The sequence below is a fragment of the Mauremys reevesii genome, linkage group 1 (assembly GCF_016161935.1).
Source record: "Mauremys reevesii isolate NIE-2019 linkage group 1, ASM1616193v1, whole genome shotgun sequence".
NCBI lineage: Eukaryota > Metazoa > Chordata > Testudines > Geoemydidae > Mauremys > Mauremys reevesii.
In genome coordinates this window covers 197,087,998-197,115,584 of record NC_052623.1, presented here as the reverse complement: position 1 = coordinate 197,115,584, position 27,587 = coordinate 197,087,998, and the positions used below count along the sequence as shown (strand labels likewise).

Genomic DNA, 27,587 nt, shown 5'->3' with positions numbered 1-27,587 from the left:
TCCCCAGCACACACCTCTTGCCCTCCCACCCAATTACTTCCAAGCACCTTGTTCAAGGCTCCCGTCCAAGCAGATTAAGACCTGCACCAGCCAATTCCCACTGCATTTTATATACGGTGGCTTTTAACAGAACAATTCTGTAATATCAGGTGGAATAGAAACCAGAGAAGGTAGCCAAGTCCTGCTCTGACCACCAGCTACTAAATTCCTATAGTACTGTACAGCTATATCTGGAATGCAAGCTCAACCTTAAAGCAGGAGTGGAGCTACCTATCCAGACCTAATGGTTCTGGACTTTTGTAGTAGCGGACACTATAGTCAACAACTCTGTATTGTAGACCATGGAACACCTGTGTCTTCTTCCAAGAAGCTCTCCGTCATGCTGCAGGCATCCACCAGAAGGGGATGCTCCAAGTTCAGAGCAGCCTGCATCCTTTTGCTGGGAAGAGGAATGATATGGAATATATTAGTCTGGAATCAAACATGTTTAATTTGCTTCCACCCTTTGTTGCTCTCTTTCTAGCTAATGGACTAAAAATCGGCAAGGAAATCTTATTTGGTTTATGCAACGTATTTCTGCTTTATCTGCACTTCTTCATAACCAACATTACAGGATAGCCCTAAGCACTATGACAGCCTCGATAAGCAGTATAAAACTTGGCAGCTTTTGTTCTCAAGGGGTTTGTGCAAAGCTTCTCTTGTTTTTTGCTCAGAGTTTGTTTGTACTTTCTTGAGTTTCAGTTTTGAATTTACTCAAAATCTCAAACAATTTCCCACTGGTACCAAGCCACGTAGCCCTGTCTGGCACCTAAAACGTGACCCTGTTTTACTTAAAATGCTTGTGAACTTGACCAAAGGTTCAAGTTTACAATAAAATCTGAGATCAGGTAACTCTTGTCATAAGCTAGGCAAGAGATTTGCACAGCTTTACTGTCACCAAACTATTGCCTACGGTCAAGATGAACTGACTGTCACAAAAAGAACAGGAGTACTTCTGGCACCTTAGAGACTAACAAATTTATTTGAGCATAAGCTTTTCTGGGCTACAGCCCACTTCATAGGACGCATAGAATGGAACATATAATAAGGATATATAGATAGATAGATAGATAGATAGATAGATACACACACACAGAACTTGAAAAGGTGGGAGTAGCCCTACCAACTCTAAGAGGCTAATTAATTAAGATGAGCAATTATCAGCAGGAAAAAAAATCTTTTGTAGTGATAATCAAGATGACCCATTTCAGACAGTTTGACCATTGTTACAGTTTCAGGGTCACTGCACCTGTATCTCCACTTCATGATCTGCTCCAGGAGTGCCCAGTCAGGTCTCAGGCTCCAGCTACACCTGTTGCTGGGCAGGGACCAGTGTCAAGGCTACATGGCTTCTTCACTGTGATATCCTCAGCACGCCATCTGCCTAGTGGACAGTGCCTGTGCATTGCTTTCTCTCTCAGAGCTATGAACAGTATAAGTTACCACACAGCTTTCTCAGCAGAGTACGTTTATCCTTAGGGTAAAAGCCTCAGGGGGAAGGGGGGGGGGGGGAAAGAGGGAAGGGAAATACAAAAAACAATAAAAAGTTCTTCCTACACGCTTACTAAACATACCAGAAATCACCCATCTTCCATCTGGGGACGCTGGGAGGCCAACACCCGTTCCAGTCCTTCAGCAAGGGTAGGATCTCCTTAGAACCAAAAGGTCCTGCTTGTTTTCCAAATCAAAAAGGAAAACCCTGATGTTAGGGGTTTTCCCTGCTGCCCTCCCCTGGTTCAGCAGTCCAAAGTATAAGCAATGCAATGTTTATTGGAGTTAGTTCCAAGGAAACATGTGCATAGCTCTACATGCTGCCAGAGTCTGTTTCCCGATGTCCCCATTGCCAGCTCTGATGCTGCAGAGCCTTGCCTGTGTCCTCGTTCCCCATTCCCACCTCCTCCTTCTTAGCAGGCCCAAATATACCTGCAGTGCACGCGCCTAGTCACACCCCTTACAACTTATGGTCATGTTCCATTTTGGAGGGTTGTGAGTCTGGGGTCCTTGTCCCACCTCTTTTGTATCCCGTGGGAGGGGTAAGGAGTGAGGTTGTGCTCTGGCCAAGACCAGGACTTTCTTTGGCTTTTAGTGTCTTATGCCTCCCACCCCAAACCCCCTTGCCCTTCCTAACTGGTTGCTTGAGAGAGGAGCCAGGCAGCCTACAAGTGTATGCTCATATATTGCACTCCCACCACACCCTGTAGCACTTTTAACTGTTCTTATCTGTTCCCATTATACTAACAAACATCTGGCCAGGCAGAAGCAACACACACACACACACACACACACACACACACACACACAGTGTCTTTGTCCTTTGTTCACACACATTAGCATAAGATAGAAAAGTATCAAAAGGTCAAACCCAAAGTTCTATTCCAGGCTAAGTACTAACACCTGAGTCTGTGTAAACTCAGCCTCTTATATCAAAAGACTTTATCTCCTGATTTCTGAAAAACTCAGTTTGACTAGCATATACAAGCCACCACAGGAGGTGGTACCTCTCTGGAGTTGTTTATAATCTGAGCAACTCACCTTAATCACACACACCCCTCCCTCACATACACAGTTTTGAGCTCCTGTAGGAGTTGTGGTTACCCGCCCCCATGGAGTAGAACACAAATCATACCAAAACCATTAATAGATTTAATACAGTGATGCCCTAAGATACTGAATGGGGTCACAATTATCGGTCACACCAGAACAACCACAGAAAGCGGGTGGTGGACAGGAAGCCAGGGAGAATGTAGTAGTATTTATAAAGGGGAGCATCATCAGTAGTATTTGGTTTGTCATTATCTACACATAAGAAGTCTTTAGTCCTATTTCCCCATAAGCTCTCCTACCTCTCAGGCAAGTCTAGAGCTTCCTAAAGAGGCAGGCAGAGCTCTGTTGGTGCCCAACTCTCTCCACACTGAGTATCCTTCTCCCCAAGAGGATTGGCTCTCCTGCTGCTCCTTTCTAGAGCCGTTCTCCCCCCTCAGCATTCCTTCCACCCCCAAGACTTTTTGAGTAGTGTCTTTTCCCTCTAGAAAGAGCTGGGTCTGGGTTAGATAGGCCCCAGGCCCCTCCCACCAGCCTTTGGGAGGATTGGATAATTGAAGCCAGTTGCATGGGGATTTTTAATCCTCCTGCATGTGACAATTTGCTCTGGAAATTTGTACCTCTTGCATTTCTGTTGTGAATTATCCCAAAAATTGCAAATAAATTCAGTGAATACCGCTAGATTTTACCCAGTTTGGGGTCACAACAATGCAAACCCCACAGAATTTCATACTGGTACACCAGAAGCCACATAGCCCTGTCTGGCATTTCAGCAACAAAACCATTGTTAGATATGGTAAGAAGAATAAATTAAGGCTATCTGGCACCACAGGCAAAGGCCACATGGATCCCCCATGTCCTGACCCCACACACCATGTCTCTGCTTCAACTCTATGGCCCCGTCCTTCCATAGAGTGGCAGCTATTTCAGCTGAGGCCTTTCTGAGTTATTGTTTCAGGCCACATGCAGACTCAGACAACCATCATTCACTCCATTCACATTTTCAAGCTTCTCTTTGCATCCATGTGGGCCTGGAACTTCTTAAAATGAAAGCCAATATCCTGATCTCATTATGCAACTCCAGGAGATGGAGTCCTAAGCACTGGCCTTTGGTGTCTATGCCTTAAATACAGCCCTGGCAGCCAGGCAATTTCTATTTACCACAAACATCCCAAATAAAATCTTCATTTCTGAGCCACTAATTCAGTTCCATTAGTGCAGCTAGGCAAGAGTCACAGACTGTAATCCAGATTTCACGCAGTCCTTGAGCTTTTAATTCATGCCTGAAGGTTGATTCTGAAAAAACAAGCCAATGAAATGTAATGTAAAGGAAATAGGAATAAGAACCTTCTGCAGCACTTTGCTCTAGTCAGCCATTATGAAGTAATTAGCAGATATTCTACAATAAGGAGAGTACCAACCAGCAACAATTGACAGATAAATCAGAGGCCATTAAGGTCTCTTTAGAACTTTCTAAATAAGCGAGAGGAAGTGAGAAGTGAAGTGAATTACTCAATTTGTAATTAAATATTGTAAAATAAGCTCATATTTATGACTCACTAAAGCTTCCATCTTAAACATCAATGGTTACAGAATCATAGAAATGTAGGGCTGGAAGATCATCAAGGCCAACCCCCTGCATGGAGACAAGACCAAGTAAACCTAGACCATCCCTGACAGGTATGTTTGTCTAACCCATTGCTAAAAACCCAGAACCTCCTTTGGAAGCCTAACTATCCTTATAGTTAGAAAGTTTTTCCTAATATCTAACCTAATAAACCTCTGATGAAGATTAAACCAGTTACTTCTCATCCTACCATCAGTGGACATGAGGAAAAAATTGGTCACTGTCCTTTTTGTAACAACCCTTAACATATCAAGTCCCCCCTTTAGTCTTTTCTCAAGCCTAAACATGCCCAGCTTGTTTTACCTTTCTTCATAGGTCGGCATGACAGAGTGCACCTATTGAATTCTGGGAGGCGAGCCTGTACTCTGATATTCAGATGTTAATTAGTTCCTCTTGAGAAAGTGGATGGGGGTAATTAGACAATTAGGCTGGCCAGCTGGATGGAATTAGGAGCTGTTTCTGGGGGAAGAAGGCTGGAGTGGAGCCATGTTGCATGCCAGTCAGGGTTTCTAAATCATTTATCATATCTGTTGCTCTCCTCTGGACTTTCTCCAATTTGCCCACATATATGATCCAGTGTATATATACAATCCTGGGGTAAATTAACTAGCCCAAAATATTGGCAACTTCAAGAAAGGAGTGAGAAAGAGACCTTACTTTTCCTTTAGAAGATACATCCCCCTGGTCTTGATTTGAGAGTTTTCTTTTAAACCTTAATGTACATCTGCACAGCAGCTGAGAGGTGTCATTCCTAGCTCAGGTAGACATACATACACTAGCTCTGCTTGAGCTAGCACCTAAAAATAGTAGAGTGGTACTCAAGGGCCGGGTGGGATTGTACTTGGCCAGGTAACCTGAGCCACTGCCCATGATGCCATGGCTCAAACAAAGCTAGCATGCATACATCTACCCAAGCTCAGAACGGCACCTCCCAGCTGCTATGTTGCTGGTCCCTTAGAGCTTGGCTACACTGGAGAGTTGCAGTGCTGGTGGTGGGTTTACAGCGCTGCAACTTAGTCACCGTCCACACTTGCAAGGCACATACAGCGCTGCATCTCCCTGGCTGCAACGCTGGCTGTACTCCTGCTCTGCCTGGGGTATAAGGATTGCAGCGCTGGTGATGCAGCGCTGCTCCGCAAGTGTGGCCACCAAAAGCGCTGTAATTGGCCTCCGAGGTATCCCAGAATGCCTGTTCAGCCACTCTGCTGTTTTGTTGTGAACTCCGGGCTCCCGGAGCTGCTTATCTAAGAAACAAACACAGCTACTGTTTGCTCCAGCAGAGGCAGGCAGGGGGATTCTTTTGGAATGTTCACAGCTAGTGTTTGCTTGAGGAGAGAAGCAACACGGCAGGGGGGAAGGGGGAGTCCGTTTTGGAGCAGCTGCTTATCTGGTCTGAAGGCTATTTGCATTTAGTGAATAAGAGAGGGGTGGGGGAAGGGGTCCAAACTTTTAAAATGATTGAAGGTTGGTGCTGTGTATCTTCCAGTCCTTAGAACTTGCAAGGCAGGGAGCTCACACAGTGTCAGCTCCAAAAATCCACTCTCTCTGTCTCCCCCACGCTTCCTGTCACACTCCACCCCACCCCGCTCTTTTGAAAAGTATGTTGCAGCCACTTGAACGCTGGGATAGCTGCCCATAATGCACCACTCCCAACAGCACTGCAAATGCTGCAAATGTGGCCACACTGCAGCGCTGGTAGCTGGCAGTGTGGCCACACTCCAGCGCTTTCCCTACACAGCTGTACGAAGACAGCTGTAACTCCCAGCGCTGCACATCTGCAAGTGTAGCCAAGCCCTTAAGTCAACATGCTTGGATGCCACATTTCATAAATCAGCTGAAATGTGCCTCCTACTCTATCTTCTTCTCTCTAACATTACTGGGGTCTGAGTCTTTTCCTGCATGAAAGGAATAACTCATACTGTAGATTATTTTACACTTATAAGCAAAGGGAGTTACACCTATTCTGCAGGAGGACAATCAAACCCTTGGGTTTCACATTCTCCTAGCTGCTTTTTGTAAGTACAGGAAATGGATGTTATGATACCTGCTCCCTTGTTAATGACAGCCACAATTAAATCCAGTTTTTATTCATGGTAGTGGATACTTTGCTAAGGTTGCAAACAGTTTCTATTCCAAATCCAGTCCCCACTCCATTTGCATGTACACCTAAGTCTGCAGCAACACTCATGTTTTGGGAGCTGCATGCTTGGTCTCTGCCTTACGGTTTGTTCACTTTTTTCCAAACACTTCCAGAATCCTTTCAGCTGTTTCTCACTAAAAGTGGGCAAGGGGAAAAATTTTCCCTATTATACACATCAATAAATGCACGCATGCACCGGAGACCAGCAGAGGGCCAGAATAACATAGCTGCCTGAAGCCTGAGCTCTGAGAGGATAGCAAAGCAATCTGCTTCCATTGATCCTCAAGCCTACTAATCCCCCTCCCCATGCCACACACACACCCCAAAAACAAAACTAGAACCGAGTTGCAGAGAATGGATTCTCCAAGAAAATCTGAAAATTTCAAGCTACCTCACTAAGAAAATGCTTCTGGCTCACAGCGTGAAGAAACTGCGCAGACTCCAAGTGAACACATAGCAGCCAAACCAGGCAGAAATGCCAGAGTTGAAGAAAATCAAGTGGTCTGCTTTGCTAGCCATTTGGGGAGGATCTGTGAATCTAAGGCCATGAGAGATGATCTGATGACCAAGCTTTTCACAGTAAAGGAAGTAGCTGATTTGAGAGAGTCACAGGGCTAGAGGCTGGTCCAAGAGAAGCAAGTGAGGGAACCAGAGCTGCACGACAGTAATTTCATCTCTCTCTCTTTGCTCAATTTAAATGGGATGATATAGAAAACAGATCAAGATGGAACAACATCAGAATTAAGAGACTGCCTCAATATGCTGAGGGAGGAAACTCAATCTGGCATGTATAAAAAACACCCAAAACTTTAATTGTGGAGTTGTTACATCTGAGCTCTCTGGAAGAGGTAAAAGCAGAGAGAGCAAACGGAGTGCTGATCTCATGACCTGGCCTCATACTAATCATAAAAAACCCAGTGACCCAACTGAAATTTCACAATTATCAGCAGAAAAAAAATTGTAAAGAAGCCAGAACTCGTACCCAAAAGACCACTAGCTGCAAGTTTTCCATGACCTCTTTTGCCCTAACTTTTTAAAAGAGGAGAAGAGGTTGGGGAGGGGGATTACAGCAGCACTGAGGAGGGCAGATATCCACTGCAGATGGAGATTCCCATTTGAACCCTCATTCAGCTTCCAAAAATCAGTATTGTACAATACGAGACTAAACAGGGGGGAAAAACAACACTCCCGTCACTTGGGATAGAAATCCAAATCTCAGACGTAGAAGACAACTCTCCAGAGGTAGTTACTACACATAAACTGCTGAAAAACTCTTGGCAAATGGTTAAAAACCAGGAAAAAGATGACAGAAGAGACTCTAGAGACCATACTGTCACTGGCAGAAGTTCAGACACGTGAATAGTAATCCAAAAAAACTAATCAGAAAGGACTTCTTGGGAATCACCAGGAATGAACAACTGAACAGTAACTATGTTAATGTTATAAAAATAATAGTATGATGTTCACTTTAATTGGGGGTGAAGAGTAATAGGTTTGTTCTGTATTTTAAAATATAGAGTAAGTGAAGGACAATAAGTTCAAGGTTGGAGGAGATTGGAGAAAATAGAGAGGGGGAGGGAAGGAACCTTTAGAGGGTCTGTGTGAACCCATCCCATAACTCAAATGACCAGATGCTAATCTATCCCTAAGGTTGAGGATCAAGGTCCTATAGGTGGAACAGGTACCTTCTTTTGGATTGCAATAGAAGTCTAAGTTCTTTTGGGGAGATTACAGGGGCTCAGGGGTCAGCAAATCAGTCATTTGGGGGACTGTTTTACATGTTATGTTGGTATTTTGTTTGTGGATTTAGAGTAAAGGGAACAGAGAAGAGGGGAGGCAACTGGGGAGGCAGGGAGGAATTAATACAAGAAATAGACATGGAAGCTCACAAACATTAACCATGCCATATTCCAGCACACAGTAGTAAATGCAGCATAATTAGAAACAAGAAAAATTGGCAACACAAGTGTTCATGTCATCAAACAGCTAAAGAATCATAATTTCAGGTTTAAGCTAAACTAGTTACTGTCAATGTCTCTTCCTTTCAAAATAACATCATTGAAAGTCAAAGAGCTAAATAAGGTCATTAAAAGGAACAAAAAGCCCTGGTGGAACTTAAAAACCCACTCTCAGATTATTCTACTTCAAGAAATTCATTTTCAGGAGGTGAAATTTATAGGCATGAAAGGCGACTGGTTTCAACAAACATATCTTACTTCAGCCTAAGAAAAGACGAGTGGGCATAATATTTGCTAAACATGTATCTTTTCAGATTAAACATCAATTTAAGGATAAAAAGGGAAGATTTATATTGCTGGGTTATTAATAACAGTTTAAAACCTGACAAAACTTTGGGGAAGGGGAAATTATATTTGGAGGAGACTTCAATCATACTGGGACACATCTGGGGGAAAAAAAATACCCCATGTTGGATAGGGAAGCAGGTACAGCACTGACTTCCTGGTGCCAAATATTCACTCTTTCAGATTGCTGGTGAGAATTATGCCAAGGGGAAAGAGATTAATCATGTTATTTACACCTTACAATCTCTAAATCCTTAATGAAGCAGACAAGATTTGCAGAAACTGGCAACATTACAAGATCATGCATCAATGAAAGTAATACGTGATAGCTGGGTTGGGTCCCAAAGATCGCTATACTGGAAAATGAACTGCTTGCTTCTCCAGAAGAAATCCTAGAGGCAGTAGCAAGTATGAAAAGTAGTAAAACTCCAGGACCTGATAGCTTATAAAGTTCAGCTGGAAAGCCATGTAAGGAGGTATTAGTGGGTGCTTTGAGAGGTATCTTCAATGCAATTCTGTTAGGGGAGGAACTTCTACAACTTGTGAAAGGAAGAGTTATTGTGTTTGTTCTCTCTAAAGAGGAAAAAGACCTTACCTTAAGCAGTTCCTATAGGCCCATATCTCTGTTGAATTGTGACAAAGATTTTAGCAAAACTATTAGCTAGCCAACTGCAGTGCATGCTCTCAGTTTATATAAATCCAGATCTAACTGGATTCATTAAGGATAGACAATCATCAGACAATATCTGGGGAGTGCTTGGAATCATCCATAATACCAGAGAAAGCCTTTGATACAGTAGAGTGGAACTTTCTGTTTCAAGTCCTGTCCCATATGGACTTCGGCCCCAATTTCCTTAAATGGATAGCTGCTCTTTACACCAGCCCAAAAACAGCTGTGCAAGTTAATGAGGTTAAATCACCTCTTTTGAATTACACAGAGGGACTAGGCAAGGGTGTCCACTATCTCCTTTACTTTTTGCACTGGCTATGGAGTCTTTTGCACAGAGGACAAAGAACAATGGATCCATCACAGAAATAAAAATTGCAGGAACACATCAGAAAATAGCATTATATGCAGATGTAATATTTTTATCTAAACCAAATATTACCCTAAAATTAGTGTCTAAAGAAATCTAAGATTTTGGTAAAGCATCTGGATTTAAAGTAAATTATACCAAATCTTAAATGCTAGCTATAAATTTGTCAGAATCTTAAAAGTCACTCTTCCAGAAAATAAATAGGCTACCAATTCTATGAGATGTGAGAATTTAAATCTCAAAACAACCTGGAAGAGCTTTATGATTTAAATGTCAAACCACTCCGTGGAATACTCACAGTTAGGCACTTTTGCTGAATAGCTGGCCAAGTTATTTAGCAATCAAAACTAATTTTAACTGAACCACTCTCCCCAGTACCAGTCTTACAAGTCAGGCATGGTGCTTCTCAACTTTCTAGAAAATCTGTTTTATGCAGAAAGCTAACTTTAATAGAAGTGATGGTGTCCAGTCAATTAGGAAACAAAACCAGACAAACCACAAGTTTATATCAATCTTTGCAGACAGATTTTTAAGGAAAAGTATCCCTATATGACACTTTGTGAAAAGTATGCGTATAGAAAAATTACCCCAGAGAAATAGGGTTTGATCTGGAAAAGAGGACTACAACCTCAGTCTGAAGCACAATAAAAGAAAATTCCTTTAAGATACTATTTCAGTGGTACCTCACACCAGTCAGGTTTAAAAAAAGACTGAATGAGGATACATGTTGGCAAAATTATGGTGGAAGAAGAGATTCTATGCATAGGAGATGGATACGTCCAGTCAGAGTGTATTGGGATGCAATCTGTAAGCAAATTGTTGGATATTTATCACCAAATGATCCTTTGGTAAACCTCCTGGGGCTTCCTAGTGGAATGGTCACACAAAAGGAAATGAAGAATTATTCTCTTATCTGTTAGAAGCTGCTTGGTAACTGGTAGTGTCTCAATGGAAAAATAAAAATAGCTCAACCATTCAGCAATGGTTCAAAAAAATATAAATTGTGGTTATGAAAAAAATTAACACACCAATTACCTATGTAGCAAAATAGGCAAAAGAAAGATAGATATTTGGTTACCTTTTATTCAGTACTCAAAGTACATTCATCTAACTCCACTCCAGGATACCTGCCCCCCCCTTTTTTTTAAATATTAACATTTGATAGACACACCTGGTCTGTTAAATATAGAGATTAGTGTGTGTAAGTATGAGAAAGAGGAGACATTTCACAAAATTTAATGAAATCACTAGAAACAACATAGGTGTTGTAATGATGCACATTCTGTAATATGGCAACACCCTGTTAAATAGAAAGATCTGATGACTAGATTCCTGTATAATGTCTCTTTAAACAGAAGATAACAATCATTAGAACTGTTTTGTTGCTCATATTTATATGGCAAGGATTTGTAAACTTGTTAAAACTTTCTCAACGAATAAGAAAAAAATGGATGCACTTTAGGTAGTTGTGGCAATAGCATGTGAAAAAGCTGAATCTGAACTGAACCTTTGAAAAAGCATGAGTAACGTAGCAGCACAAGTCCCATTGACTTTCAGTGGAACGTGTTACTAAATCACTTACCCCTTTTTGAAAAGCCAACATTGTTAAGCTTTGGAAACTCAAGTTCTGGACATTTGAATATCTATGTAGGTACATGCATATTAATTTTGCTACGTGTTAAGTTAGGCATGAAGCTAACTCAAGTTTTTGAGGAAACAGCTAGGCCCCTGAATTGTTTTGAATCACAGCAGCTTCCCTAGTATTTTAGGAACTCTACGGTCTGAAGGAAGGCATCAATCCTCTTCTCTCCACAAAAGTGCTCCCTTGGCTCCTGGTGTCCAACCTGATCCAATATTTCAACTGGTTAACCAGAAAATATCCAGCATTTAAACAATCCCCTTGTTACATGAGTGGTAGCTGCACATGTGAATTGCGCCTCCACAGTATCAGTGCCAAGCTTTGCAGGATTGCTCACAATGAACAGTATTGCCCAAACATCATCAATAGGGAAGACATTGGGGCCTTACAGACAGAGCACCAGACTAGGACTGAGGAGACATAGGTTCTATTCCCAGCTCTGCTGCTGGGTGACCTTGGACCAGTCACTTCACCTCCCTGTCTTAATTTCCCCATCTATAAAATGGGGATAAGAATACTGAGCTCCTATGTAAACACTTTGAGATCTCTAGATGGAAAGCACGATATAAAAGACAGGTATTACTTGTGTGCAAGCACTGCTCAGCTTTGGGGCTGCAGAAACAGACTGTGTTGGATGAAGTACAGCAACTGGGCACTGCCATGGGGCTTTCACACAACATGAATGTTCCCACCTCTCTAAAAGACAATTTTTAGAGATGAAAAACTTGCTTCAGGAAACTTGAACATTTTTTTTTTTAATAGAAAAAAAAAAAGGTGTGAATTGGGAACGAAAAGTCCAGACCCCTCTCTCCAGCAGAGGAGCTGTACTAATCTCTAATTATCCTCTTACATCCTCTCCCCTTCCAATGAGGGATTTCTTAAAGCAAGCAAACAGTGATAAAGCTTTGCTCCTGCTGTGATATAATCAGGAATGCTGATGTAACAGCCCCATGAGAGAACACACAGCCTTCTAATTAAGGCTATTTTTAATCCATCAAACAGCCAGATTAGTACCTAATTAGATATGGAGGCAGATAAATCTTAAAGCAAGTGTGAAAATTTAGGACTAATTTGGAAGCAGTGTCTGAAGATCTAGGAGATAAGAAAGGAATGTGGACTAATAGATAATTTGTGCTTTTATTTCACAGCCTATATCACAGTACAGCAATATCCCGCCATAGCCTCTATTAAATATGGCACATCTGCACTTCTTGATTGTATATTTGATTTCCAGTTTCTATCAGAGGCTGAAATTGAAGTCGACTGGAATATTCAATTGCTGCTTTTTAATGATTCCATGAAGAAAATAACCATGTCTTCAAAGATGTTGCCTTTAAACCAAAGTGCTTCGTTGTCAAGGGATGATGGAAAATACAAGCTCACAGGCAATCTTCTAAAAGGCGTAGTCTTCTTAGAAGTGAAGAATCTTCAACCACGGGACGTTGGTCTGTACACCTGCAAAGTGGCACGCCTGATACCACCTCCATACCTAGAAGGAAGTAGCAATGGAACTTATATCTGTGGTAGGATTTTGCTAAGCCTCATTTTGAAACTTTTCCTTGATCTTCAACTAAATGGTGTTAGTCTGAAAGGTACAATACCGTACATCAGTCGCTATTAACATACCAGTATTGCCAACGGACACCAGACTTATGTTCTACAGAGAGAAACTGTAGCATGAAAAACCATCGTATGATATTTGTTGGCAAATGGTGACTTCTTAAATAGCAGCTACTGTCCATACTTAAGTCTAAATTTAATGAGCAGTCTTTATCCTTAGATACAGGCATTTTTTCCCATAGTCTGGAAAAAAAAACAAAAAACCAATCTCCCCCCCACCCCACACACACACTTTAATGCTAATGCAAAATGCTGTATCAACAACAGCTCTGGAGACTGCAGTTCTAGATTTATCCACAGGCCCAGTATGCCAGGGACATCAGCAATTCACAAGTTTCCCCACTCTACCATGCATTTTACTGCTGTTTTGGTACAGTACTGCCCTCTAGTGACTAGCCTACAGAATAGAAGAGCCTTACTGCTACTAAAGTACCTAGCACAAATTGGGTGTTATGTAAATATCACATCCTCAGTATTCCAGTTAAAAAGTTTCTTCTTTAGCCTAAGTCACGAACTTTGCGTTTTGGAAATAACCCCATTTTTAAATGTCACATCCATGTGCTGAAGCAGATAACTGATGCTTTCATACATAAAGTCATAGGTTTATTTATACCATCCAGGGCTGAATGTGTATTTATAAATGGTTATTCATTTCAGTAAAATATAGATTATATACTATAGAACAAGATGCTCTTAAAGTCACACTAGCAAAACTACAACCTATGAACTATTGGCTTTCTGTGTCAGACATGAAATATTAAAACAATGTTCATGATTTTTAAGATTAAAACTTTTAAGAGTCCCAATACAGTTATATATTTCCAGCTGGTTTCTAATTTCTCGGCCCTGTTTTTAGACAGTGAAACATTTTTGCATACTAACTTGCAAATGGCTTGACATTTTGTTTTCCAAAAGCCCTTTTGGAATCCCTGTGTTTTGACTCTGCAAAAACAACAAACATTTCTCTTGAAGTGTGTGGGCTTTTTTTGCTGTTGTTGTTTTTGTTTTTGTAAAAGAAACTACAAGGCAAAAGCCTACCTTTCTGTGCAAAGCGCAATGAAACCTGAGGGGAGAGTATATGCTTCAGAACCAGGTTTTATTTTAAATTGTACTATTTTATGCTTAGGAATAGAAGATACATTGCAAGATTGCTGCAAGTCATCAGAAACTAAATTTGTCATATGCTTGGGGACCCTGGCAGCCTATACATTTGTGATCATCATGGCTACCATAATTTATGTACTGGTAAGCACACCATTTTAATGAGTAGATTTCCCAGAGTGACATAGCAGCATTTTGTTTACAGTGAGGTCCTGTTTCTACTCAATTTTGACAGGACTACAAAATAACTGACTTGTCCAAGGCCAAGGAGTATGTGTTCAGACATGTCTAATGCACTCACCATTCTGGTATCTAGGTGTGCAGACCGGACCAGGGAATGGGCAACTCTTCACGTGAATCTTCCCCTTTTGAGATCTGAAAGAACTATTAGTTTACCAAAGAATTTCTTTCCTGAAAGCATTAAAATTGTGCAACACATTCACAGCAAACCACTGGGTTTGGATCAGCTTTCCAAAGAACTAGGGACCAAGTTATCATTTCTGGTCAAACTACCCTGCTGCACACTGGGACTTGTCATGGTTTGGGCTCAAAACCAAGGTGAAATGCAGGGATTTGGGGTGAATGCCACTGAGTTTTTGCAGGTTGTACAAACCTGAACTCAAAGTAAACACAACAGGAGAAAAACCTCCAATACAGCAGGGAACTAAATATGAAGCTCCACCTACCCATCTTATGCATTTATATGGCCCCCAGTCCTGCAGTATGGAGGCTCTCACAATGTATTTATCCTCACAGCCTCGCTGTGAGGTAGGGAAGTCCTATCCCCATTGTACAGATGGGGAATGGAGTCACAGAGAGGCTAAAGTCACTGAATCAGAGGTGTGACTGCAGCATCTGTAGCCATACCAGAGCTAGTTTTAATCTAGCTAGCTTGGATACCAATAGCAGTGAAGCTGTGACAACATGCACTAAAGGCTAGTCACCACTGCCAGAGTACACAGCCAGGGTCCTGGGTGGGCTCCTACAGCTTATGCTGTAGACCATGCCGCCACATCTGCACTGCTCTCAGAACTTGAACTAGCTAGATGAAAGCTAGCTCAGGGACATCTACATGTGCTGCAATCACTCCTCCAGCTGCAGCCTAGGGATACCCTCAGTGATTTGACCAAGGTCACACAGGAAGTCTGGGGCATAAGAACAGAAACAAACAGCATAATCCAACAACAAAAACATCTCCTATGGGGTATATCAAATAGGTTGAAGTAGGAAATAGTAGAAATTCCACAAGAAAATTTTGTTGTCAAAAAACCAGATCCCAGCATCCCCAGTAAATTGCAATAAGCTTCCAGACTTTGGAGGATTTATTTGAACTGCAACGTCGGAGTGTTTCCCATTAGGAATTAGAAGCTGCAAGCCTTGTAGTTCCAGGTCCTTTCTTCTTTAGATCAGTCTGCTATTGCCCTCCTTGCGTTATTTCAGTCTGACTGTTCTTTGTATATATCTTAAAGCATTTTGGGAGATTACTTTTTCTTTTAAGTTTATTACGGTGCCTCCAGTCACTCCCAAAGTTACCAGAAATGATTAGAAAAAAACCCCATCCTGCACCTGCCACCATTTGGGAGATTAAATGTTTACTTTAGTAACATTTTTAGTCTTTTATACCAGGTTACACTGGAAATATTTCCCCCATTCCTTGTGTCTACTGAGTTGCATATCAGCTTGAACAGTTGTAATTACTAAAACAAAAAGATCTAGACGAAGGAAGGGGAAGAGGCTGCAGCTTTGATGATCATCCCAGAAATCAAAGTTCTGGTCTAAACTGCACAGGGACTAACAACAAACTCAGATCTGAATTACGGAGACAGTGTAGTCGTCCACTCTTCTGAACTCTAGCTAGAAATTAAAAACTATGTTTCTCGCCTCTGGCAAGATAGCAACCACAGAAGGTAGTTCTGCTCTTTCCCCATCAGAGAAAACTAGTGTGTGTAAAGCAATTGTAAAGCCTCCAGTCAAAGGCACTTTTGGTCAAGGACTGTCTCTTCCTCTGTGTTTGGAAAGTGCCTAGCACATTATGGCTGCTACTGCAATCCAAGTAACAGTTGCACTTTATACTAAGGGTAAATTTAATAAATAGTTTATAAAGCTTTAATTAATGGGTTATAAGCATGTTACAGGCAAAAGTCATCTAGAACACATTAAATGCTTCTAGAGGATGTTATGGATGATAAGCAACAGAAACAATGGACTTTTAATACATAGCTAATCAATCAGCCTTTTGCTTACATATACAGATGTACTCCTCATAATGTGATCTAAATGATAATAGATAATACTAAGAACAAACTGCTATAGACAAATTCTGCCTTGGAAGCCATTCTTCCCTGACCCACCCCAATATCAGGCAGTCTCTTTGTGCAAGGGAAGCCTTCAGAAAGGCATGCTGGCAGGAATACTGCCATACAGCTTGTGTTTTACATTAGACACTGGGTATTTGGGTTTTGTTTCAGCTGCTTTTGGGTACAGAACATGATTTACAAATCTGTGTAGCCTTAAATTGGCTTTGTTGTTGGGTAGGAGCTAAGTAGATCCTCTCTATATTGCATTATGCAGGAGACACTTACCAGTCTAATTGCAGGACTCCTTCAACCCCTAAGTTTCACAACAACCCAGCCATCTTACTCCACTCCTCACAGATTTAAGAGTCATTGCCACAATGAAGTCTTATTACTAAAAATTTGTACATGCACTAAGTACATGAGAAATAAGTGAAATTAAACTATATGTGTCAAACAAGATGAACCAAGTACAGTCTGTGGTGCAGAATTCTTGTTCACTACCTAATGCACAGAATTTACTCACTCAAAGGAGCTTCCAGGACAGTGAGACTCAAGAGTTATATAATATGCTTTTATTTATATTTTCTGCTAGTGTTTTATATTTCATTCTGAGATGCATAGACTTATATAGGCTTTAAGGCCAGATGGGACCATCGTGATTATCTACTCCGACTTCCTGCACATTGCAGGCCACAGACTCTCACCCACCCATTCCTGTAAATAGACCCATAACCTCTGGCTGAGTTAATGAAGTTCTCAAATCATGATCTGAGGACTTCAAGTTACAGAGAATTCACCATTTACACTAGTTTAAAACCTGCAAGTGACCCATGACCCAGGCTGCGGAGGAAGGTGAAAACCCCACAGGGTCTTTGCCAATCTGACCTGAGGAGTGGGGGATTCCTTCCTGATCCCAAATATGGCGATCAGTTAGACCACGAGCATGTGGGCAAGTCCCACCAGCAGGGCCGGCTCTACGTTTTTTGCCACCCCAAGCAAAAAAAATTTTGGCTGCCCCCCGTCCCAGCCCTGTGCTCCCCCCCCCCGCACCTCCCTGCTGCCCCAGCCCTGGGCTCTCCCCCCACCACACACCTCCTGCCGCCCCAGCACTGGGCCTCCCCCCCACCAGTGCCCTCCCCACCCCACTGCCACCCCAGCCCTGGGCTCCCCTTCCCCACCAGTGCCCCCCCCACACCTCCTGCCACCCCAGCTCTGGGCTCTCCCCCCACACCTGCACCCTCCTTCCGCCACAGCCCTGGGTCACTGGTAACTCGCTCCCAGGGCGGGTCATTCAGCCAGAATTTTGGATGTGCACAAAACACAGACAGGATTGGTTCCCATATGGTTACAGAGCTGCAGTAAAGTGGAACAATTTTCAGCTTGTGTGATTGGAGGATATCTGGATGCATATTATAAGACTGTCCTCCATAAATGAGGAAAAGTTGAGGTGCCTTTATTATTCTTTTGTTCTACTCTTTCTTTCTAGGGGGAATTTGCCAATGCAATATTAGTGTCTTCCTTTTAAACAAACAAAAAAAAAAGGCAATGTCTGTTGAAAATAGCAATTCCAGTCCTAATAGCCACTGGGAAGCATTTCTTGCTCAATTTTCTCCTACTTTTTCTACAGCAAGTTACTGTGGAACAGTATATTTGATTTGGGAGAAATGAAGTAACAGCTGCCCAGTCTGAGCTTGAGCACTCCTGAATTTTGAGGTGTTCAAATCTGGAAGGCAGGTGCTGGGTGTGTGTTGGGGGGGGTGCTATGGGCTCCGTGGGAGAGCACGGCAGCATGTATGTAGCTGCGTGTCTGGAGCTGCGAGGAGCCAGACACGCTGGTCTGAGTGGCATGGTAAGGGGGCTGGGGGGTTGGAGAAGGGGTAGGGGATTCTGGGGGGGGGGCAGTCAGGGGACAGGCAGTGGTTGGATAGACATGGGAGTCCCAGGGGTTTGTCAGGGGACAGGGTAGGGGTCTCAGGAGGGGGCAGTTGGGGACAAGGAGAAGGGAGGCTTAGATAGGGGGTGGGGTCCCGGGAAGGGGTGATCAGGGGACAGGGAGCTGGGGGGGGTTTGGATGGGTCGGGGTTTCTGTGGGGGGCAGTCGGAGGGAGTGGATGGTGGCAGGCTGGGGCTACCCTCCCCCTGGAGTGTCCTGTTTTTTGAGTGTTAAAATATGGTCTCTCTACCATTCACAGCACGCTGCCGCATGAGGCCCCCCTCCTTCCTTTCCAGTTGGTAGTGGCCAAGGGAATGCTGGGAAATGTAGTTCTTTCCCTGCTCCAGGGCTGGCTCTATAGGCAGGGAGCTAACCAAGGAACTACAGCTCCCAGAGCCTCCTGTTGGTTCTCAGCTTCCCTGCCGCCCCTGCAAATGGGCTGCCCCAAGCAGGTGCTTGCTTTGCTGGTGCCTAGAGCCGCCCCTGCCCACCAGCCAGACACCTGGGAAATAATTCTTTGTAGAAACAGAGCCCTCCCTATCTAGTGTCCCTTCACTGGTCATTGATGATATTCACTGCTAGCAGTAAAAGATCGGCTACATGCCATTGTAGGCAGTCCCATCATACCATCCCCTCCATAAACCTATCAAGCTCAGTCTTCAAGCCAGTTAGTTTTTTTGCCCTCACTGCTCCCCTTGGAAGGCTGTTTCAGAAATTTACTTCTCCGATTGTTAGAAACCTTCATGTAATTTCAAGCCTAAACTTGTCAATGGCCAGTTTATAGCCATTTGTTCTTGTATCCACGCTGGCACTTCCAGGGAAGGAGAGGAGTTATTTAAGTTTTCATCCCTCTGATGTATTTATATAGAGCAATCATCTCTCTCCTCAGCCTTCTTTTAGTTAGTCTAAACAAGCCAAACTCTTTGAGTCTCCTCTCATAAGGTAGGTTTTCCATTCCTTGGATCATGTTAGTAGCCTCGCTCTGCATCTGTTCCAATTTGAATTCATCTTTCTTAAACACGGGAGACCAGAATTGCACACAGTATTCCAGATGCGGTCTCACCAGTGCCTCATATAATAGCACTAACACTTCCGTTTCTACTGGAAATACCTTGCCTGATGCATCCTAGGACTGCATTAGTTTTTTTCACAGCCACATCACATTGGCAGCTCAGTCATCCTGTGATCAATCAATACACCTAGGTCTTTCTCCTCCTCAGTCTCTGCTGACTGATAAGTTACCAATTTATAGCAAAAATTGATATTATTAGTCTTTAAGTGCATGACCTTGCACTTAGCATTATTAAATTTCATCCCAATTCTATTACTCCAGTTTTCAAAGTCATCCAGATCTTCTTGTGGGATATTCCAGTCCTCCATATTGGCAATACTTCCCAACTTTGTGTCATCCACAAAATTTTATTAGCACACGCCCACTTTTTGTGCCAGGGTCAATAATAAGAATGTTAAATAAAATTGGTCCCAAGACCGGTCTATGAGAATCTCCACTAGTAATTTCCCTCCAGCCTGACAGTTCACCTTTCAGTATGACACATTGTAGTCTCCCCTTTAATCAGTTTCTTATCCACCTTTCAATTCTCATATTAATCCCCATCTTCTCCAATTTAACTAATAATTTCCCATGTGGAACTGTATGAAATGCTTTACTGAAATCCAGGTAGATTAGATTTACTGCACATCCTTTGCCAAAAATCAGTTAGCTTCTCAAAGAAGGAGATCAGGCATGATCTACCTTTTGTAAAACCATGTTGTATTTTATCCCAATTACCATTTACCTCTACGTCCTTAACTATTTTCTCTTTCAAAATTTGTTCCAAGACCTTGAATACAATTGAAGTCAAACTTACAGCCCTGGATCATTTTCCCCCCTTCTTAAAAATAGGAGCTACATTAGCAATTCTCCATTCATAGGGTGTGACCCCTGAATTTACAGATTCATTAAAAATCCTTGCTAATGGGCTTGCAATTTCATGTGCCGGCTCCTTGAATATTCTTGGATGGAGATTTTCTGGGCCCCCGATTTAGACCCATTAGTTCCATCTTGAATGTGGTAATTTCTACTTCCATATCCTTGTTCCCATTAGCCACCCTGCCACTGCCCCTCAGCTCTTCATTTGCTTTACTAAAAACTGAGGTAAAGTATTTGTTTAGGTGTTGGGCACTGTCTAGATTATCTTTAATTTCCACCCCATCCTCAGTGTTTAGCATCCCACTTCTTCTTTCCTTGTTTTCTTTTTATTTATATAGCTACGAGACCTTTTACTATTGGTTTTACTGTACTTTGCAAGGTCCAACTCTGCTTGGCTTTTGGAAGATCTCACTTTGTCCCTACACTTTTTGACCTCCAAGAGGTAGCTTTTCTTGCTGAGCCAGCCCATCTTCCATTCCTCACGTTCCATTCTGCTTTCTCTTAATAAAAGAGTGAGAGATACTGTTCAGCTTGGTCTGCCACCTTTCCCTATGAATTTTTTCCCCTTGCTTGAGATGCAGTCTTCAAATACTTTAAGTCAAAGTTGCAAAAACTAATTCCAAGCCTCCGCCACATTCAGATGCTCGAGTTCTTCAATCCAGTCCACTTCCCTAATTCCCTTAAAAAAAAAGTTTGCCTTTTTGAAATGAAGGAGCCTAGTTGCAGATTTATTTTTATTTATCTTTCCATTTAGTTTAAACTGAATTAGCTCCTACAACCATTTCTTCTAGGACAGGGGTTCTCAAACTGGGGGTCGGGACCCCTCAGGGGGTTGCAAGGTCATTACATGGGAGGTCATGAGCTGTTAACCTCCACCCCAAACCCCACTTGCCTCCAGCATTTATAATGGTGTTAAATATATAAAAACGTGTTTTTAATTTATAATGGGGGGAGTGCTGCGCTCAGAGGCTTGTGATGGGAAAGGGGTCGCCAGTAAAAAAGTTTGAGACCCACTGTTCAAGGAGGTCCTCACTACTCACCAATACCAAATCTAAAATGATATCACCTTTTGTTGGTTCAGTGATTATTGAGTGAAGAAATATAATGGCTATCACATTCAGGAAAATCTAGGCCCTACCATAATTAGTAGCTCTTGTCCTCCAATCTATAGCTGTGAAATTAAAGTCTTCCATAATCACACAATTCTGAGTACTATTTATTTCATTACACACATTAAAGACATCTCTATCCACATCTGAATCGGATTCTGGTGGTCTGTAGAATACCCCCAAGCACTATCCCAAGGGAACCTCTAGTAGCTTTCTTCCCCAAAGTGATTTTGGCCCAGACTCTTATCCATCCATCACTTGTAATTGTTTTTACAGTCTACCTCATCATTAATATATAATGCTACTACACCACTTAGCCTTTATTTTTGTCTTTCCTGAACAGCACACATCCTTCAACAGCTATACTCCAGTCATGACTATTATTCCACCATGTTTGTTACCCCTGTAATATCTGGTTTTACTTCCTGTACCAGTAGTTCTAGTGCCTCCATTTTGTTACCCAGGATCCATGCATTGGCGTACAAACATCTTAGTTGTTGCTGCTTGGCTTCACCCACATTCCTCCTGACTGGATACAGTCATTTTACTGCCAGTGTCGCCTATCTGACTGTTAGTGCCAGTACTAAGGAAGCTGTCTTTCCTCTTAATGTCCATTCTCCTACCCACTGCTCTTCCTTTCTCCATTGCTGTATCCTTTCTTACTTGATTTTCCTCCCACTCAATGACAGAATCAGGTGTGGAGATCACTGAGTGTGTCCTGACTGTCTCCCCCAAATTCCCGGTTTAAAAGCTCTTTTAATCAATTATGTCAACCTCCACTGCAGAAGTCTATTTCCCTCCCTATGTAGGTGAAGTCCATTCCATACAAACAGTCCTCTCCCCATGAATGCCTCCTAGTGGTCAAACATCACAAATCCCTCCTTATAGCACCACTGCTTGAGCTATCTGTTGATCATCATACCTTCATTCTCCTCTAGGGATGGGGACCTGAAGATCACCTGAGCCTCCATTTCCTTAAGTGTTTTCCCCAGCCTGACAGTCTCCCTTGATACGTTCCAGTGAGAATCTAGCTGTATCATTTGTTCCCACATGAAGGGCAAATCAGTGGATTCTTTCCTGCTCCTATTAGGATCCTCTTCAGCCTCAGGTCCACATCCCATATCTTAGCTCTTGGAAGACAGTACACCCTTCTGTTCTCTGGATCAGCTCTAGGGACAGGCCTGTCTATTCTTAGTAGTGAGTCACCAATAATGTAGACTTACCTTTTCTTGGTGATGGCATGATTCTCCAGCCTTCCTTCTGTTCTTTTTGGCTTCAAGTCGTCTTGTTTTTTAATACTCCCTTGCAATCTTCTGTGAGTCATTCTGCATCCTCCTGGGGCTCTGAACTCTGGGTATCTCCATTGGCTCTTCCCCTCTTCTTACAGGACTAGCTTCTCTTTTTCCTGGCCTTCCCACCTTCTGTTACTGCCTACTGGGCCCCTTCTTCATTTTCCAACTCAGCAAAGCTATTCCTGAGCTCTATTTCTCCTTCACTAGCTGGTCTTTTCCTCTGCTTGGTTCTCATAGTCACATGCTTCCACTGGCCACTTTCCTCACCTAGCAGTCTCCCCTCAGAGTTCTTCAGCCCAGCTTGCATCCGCCAGTCTTGACTTTTCCCTTCAGATCCTCTCACCTTCCCTCATCATCTGCTTGAATCCCCTTAAAATTCAACCATACTTTCCACCTGCATCTCCAAGCCTTGGATCTTTTCTTCATCAGCTCTATCTGGTGGTACTCCATACAAAGCTTTTTCATGTACAACAACCCACAGCTTCCACATCCAGTCATCTTCATTGCTTCTTCCATTCCTTGGGTCACTACCACCGCTGACTATCATGGCCTTTCTGCCTAACCTCCTGTCAAGGAAAATGAAAAACCAAAACTCCAAACATGCCCCTCTCCAAACTCCCTTTACAAACTCCCCCATTTACAGTTCTGTTTGCTGACTCCTGTGCCGCTGGCTGACTGTTTAACTGCCTGTATAGGACCTATAATCAGGGAAACCCCACCCCAATCAGGGTTCGGCTTCTCTCACAGTACAGTGCCCCATGCCACCCTTTACAAACTGAAGAGAAAACACACACACACACACACCCCGAGCCCCCAAGGAACATGGGCTTGCCTCCTCCCTTCTCTTCCAAGAGATTTCCCACTCAAGCTTCCCTATACCTCTTACTATTCCTCTGAAGCCATGCAGCTACATTTTATTAATTCATTTTTCAACCTTTACTTTTGATCCATACCCAAAATGTAAGGCAGCTGATTAATGGTCCCAAGGAGCCACTAAAGAGAAAGAAAAGGTTGGCGTTTCACAAGGCTGCCATGAAAATGGAAATGCTGAATTATAATAGCGGAACATTCTGATGGACAAGCGACTGGGTTTTTGCCCACTTATACTGGAGGTGTCAAACAGCAAATTAGCTTCACTCAGAAGTGAATTAAAAAAGAAAACTAGTCAACATTGGCCTGTGCCTCAGATGCAAGCACCCCTGACTTTTGGGACATTTGGATGGAGTCAGTCTTCACAGCCTGGATGCCTCTGCCTCAGCCACTTCATTTTATGTCCATATTGGTTGTAAAATCTACATCATGATTGAAATATACAGGCTTTCACTAATATCCAGTGTGAAACCTAACTACAGACAGACATTTTTGATAAGTGGAGTGCCAAGTTCCACTTGAAACATTATTACCTAATAGATCAATTTAAAGTCAGAGGTACTGATGTTTTTATGGCCTCTCCATTCAGAATAATGGGTCTCTAGTCACAGAGGGTTCATAATTTGAATAGAGGGCATCTTTGAGATTGACAATGTGATTTATAAATCTTGCATCATGAGTTGAGAATCATTATGTAAATCAGAAATGTTTCTTGAAGTGAAAATTGCTGTTGCTTTGATGAATGAAATCTGTGTGTTCTTTGGAGAAATGATTTAAATTCATAATCCCACCACATACTTTCATGGGAATAACATTATGCTAATGAAGCCTGTTATCGATTTGTAATCCTACCTAATTAAATTTGAGCAATGGCTCGTCACATAAAAACATATGTAGTTTAATTTCTTGTGTGACTCATTGTCGTGCCATGGCCTATAAAGGATCACACACAGTCTATGTCAACACATAAGCAAGAAAAACTCACAAATCGGGGGCAATTGTCAGGTGGAAGATCATGTGTCTTCTATTTTATGCTCAAAGTAATACTTGGTATTATCTGATTGTTTATTTTTTGTCAGACTATTGACATCAGAAACGTTGAGTCTTGCATGGGGTGTTATAGGGCCTGATCAGTCTCATAAGGGGCTGAAAAAATGAATCAGCTATTATTACAAATGGCTGCTTTTTCTTTGGTCTTTCACGTAGTATAAGGTATTTTAAAGACCTGAAGTGCATTTTCCCTGGCAGATGGAAAGATATGAAGAAAATAAACTAGCATTGATGGGGGCAGGGTGGGTGGGTGGAGAGAAATCCTACATTGTGTGTGACTGCTGAAGTTATAACTAACTACACTAGAATCCACATTTAAATCATCACTACTTACCCCTCCTCTTCTTATGAGCTGCTAGTCTCTCCTGCACTGTTGCTTCCTAATTATCTGATAAGCCAACCATTTCAAGTCACCCAAGCAGTGTCAATGATTAGGATCACACTGTGTTATTGTTTATTTGATCTATTTATTTAGGTCTTATAGTTGTGTCCGTGTTTTAAAGAAGCAGCAGCTTCCCCATAATTAAAGTTTCATCCAGCTTCCGTTTTATAGATCTCTTTTAGCACTCTGAGAACTTTGGCTTGAAATGTGTTCTTGACCTGAAAACTGCCATATTGACCTTGAAAACAGAGAAGAAATTTGAAAAATTTGAAGAAAATCCAACTGTATTTGAGTTACAAGTTATTAAGAGTGACCCTGATTGAAGTTTTAGCTGTTGTCTAATGTTTCTCTCTTCCTCAAAAATTGCATGTTGCTATTGTTCCTTCACACTTTCACATAGGTAAATCTCCATGAACATTTGTTCACAGGCTGTATTTGAAGAACATAGATTGTTTTTAAGCAAAGCAGCGTGGCTGAGGACAATTTTGACTCCAGTCCTGCCCACCCTGATGTCAGTGGGAGATTTTTTGCTATGAACTTGAGTGAGAGCAGAATCAGGTGCAATGGATTTGTTACAGGAAGCTCATTATCTTTAACCCTAATGGTGATAAAGCAACACTGACAAATTAAGAAGTCAGAATAAAAGTCAACTCTTGTGTGTATAAGATGTGCCTGTGTAGCTTTCACAGATTACACGCTTACTGTTTATGTAACACATCTTAATGTTTTCTTTACAGGTTAGAAGAAAATCTACCTGCACAAGTTCGCCACTGCCAAGCAGAGACTCTATGATATACGTGGATATGAATTTTGCAAAAGAAAGCACTAAGAGTGATGAATGAAAACTATGGAGCTAGAAATGTTGGAAAGTGGCTATCTGCCTTTGTTGAAAAATTCTAGAATGATTGGATTTTTATCATAAAGCATGATGGGTGTAGAGCACTATATGCTTAAGAATAGCATTTGATGGGATTTTGATTTGTTTGTTTTTTAAACATTGTAGAACTAGAATTTGTTATTGCAGCATGTAGTTCAGGCCCTTCATCAGCAAAGCACTTAAGCATCACTTGAGGTTAAGCAAGTGCTTATGTCCCATGGAGCTCAATGATTAGCTATTGTTAGTTGCACAATATCTTTATTATTTTTTATGGTTTCTCTTACCACTTGTGTTGTATTGTAGCCTTTACAAGAAGCCAAACTTTTCATGGCTGCCTAAATAATAGGGATTGCAGCAACTTGACAACAGTTCTTTTGGTTTGTTTTCAAAAGCAGCCACCATGAACCCCTGCATTATGAAGCAGTCTGTTGAACTAGTAAACACGGTAAAGGAGCCATTCAGCTTGATGGAAGAGCAAGGCCCGAACCAGTTGCATGTCTTAGTGATTCTGAGTCACTTTTCTCAACAGTAAAAATTTTTAAGCTGTGTTCTGGCCAAGTTCTAGTTTGACTGTTTGTTTTCAGCATGCCTACAATCCCTTTCACTTTCAACTAGATAGAGACAATATCCTTCTTAGCTTCCAGTGTTGCTTTGAGCTGTGAAACCATTACTGCTCGCAAAGATACCTGCATGTCAGAGGTGAGACTGGGTATGGGGATGAAAATAATTCAGTTAGGAAAGTTTCTACTCTTAAATGTAAGGGTCATTAGAAAACTAGGAAATCCTATTTTTTCCCCTTCACATTAGGAGAACACATAGAATCTCTGAGCATTAGAAATGAAAGCCAGTTCCTACAGTACATCCCTATTACTTTCAGATTAACCAGAGATGCAAATGTAACCAGGAAGTAGAAAATTTGGATGAACTAAATCCATAGGCATGGGAAGTAGGGGTGTGGGGGGTGCTGCAGCACCCCCAGGTTTTATGCGGAGCTGCTGGCCCCCGGCTCCACTCCCCGGCTTGGGTTCTGGGGGTCTGGCTCTGCACCAAGGGCCCTGCTTCCAGCCCTCCGCCTCCCTGGCCCTCGAGTCCTGGCCACCAGCCCTACTACCCAGCAGCTGGCCCCATGCCCTGCGCTCCAATCCCCAACCCTGCACCTGGGGCTTGGGTTCTGGCTGCTGGCCCCATTCCCTGGCCACTGGCCCTGTGCCCGTGCCCAGGACCTCACACCCAGTCTCACACCCAGGCAGGGCCGGCGCTTCCATTTAGGCGACCTAGGCGGTCGCCTAGGGTGCCAGGATTTGGGGGGGGCAGCATTTTGCCACCCTCGGCGGCAATTCGGCAGCAGGGGGGTCCTTCCGCGCTCCGGGACCCACCACCGAAGTGCCCCAAAGACCGGGAGCGCGGAAGGACCCCCGCCTAGAGCGCCAAAAACCCTGGCGCCGCTCCTGCACCCAGGACTCCGTTCCTGGGGCCCCAGCTGCTATCCCTGCTGCTAGATCCACTCCTGGTCACAGGGCTCTGTTCCTGGCCCTGCATGTGGGGTCCCAGCTGCCGGCCCCTGCCCAGGGCTCCGCTCTTGGCCCTATGCCCGCCCCCAGCTGTGGCCACAGCCTTGGCCTCCCTTACCCCTGTTCGGGTCCCCCACTTCCAGCATCAGCTCGGGGCGGGGGGAGGAGGGCGGGCGGTGTGGACAAGGGTAAGGAGCTGGCTTTCAGCACTCCCGGTACTAACATTGTTCCAGCGCCACTGACTACATCCATTCTATTTCATATTCCATTCACACACTAATCATCTGTA

General features: G+C 42.8%; 2 protein-coding genes across 6 annotated transcripts in view; one reads left to right on the top strand and one right to left on the bottom strand.

The window, feature by feature from the left end:
- Positions 1-4,551, bottom strand: part of SH2D1B (SH2 domain containing 1B) — a 67,092-nt gene extending 62,541 nt beyond the window's left edge. For 2 of the 5 annotated variants that reach the window (XM_039524927.1, XM_039524970.1), the window contains exons 1-3: positions 4,141-4,213; positions 3,742-3,876; positions 1,614-1,710 (exon numbers count right to left, since the gene is read on the bottom strand). The gene's annotated coding sequence lies outside the window, so the exon portion shown is untranslated. Of the gene's footprint in view, positions 1-1,613; positions 1,711-2,882; positions 3,117-3,741; positions 3,877-4,140; positions 4,214-4,397; positions 4,424-4,510 lie in introns of those variants that run through there. The other 3 variants (XM_039524934.1, XM_039524944.1, XM_039524954.1) reach the window with 3 other exon arrangements.
- On the top strand, positions 4,237-26,306 carry LOC120398043 (cytotoxic T-lymphocyte protein 4-like). Its single transcript, XM_039524983.1, has 4 exons — positions 4,237-4,260; positions 12,475-12,849; positions 14,073-14,191; positions 25,648-26,306. The coding sequence occupies exons 2-4, from the start codon at positions 12,624-12,626 to the stop codon at positions 25,750-25,752; spliced, it is 450 nt and encodes a 149-aa protein (XP_039380917.1). The 5' UTR covers positions 4,237-4,260; positions 12,475-12,623; the 3' UTR covers positions 25,753-26,306.
- The last annotated feature ends 1,281 nt before the right edge of the window (positions 26,307-27,587 follow it).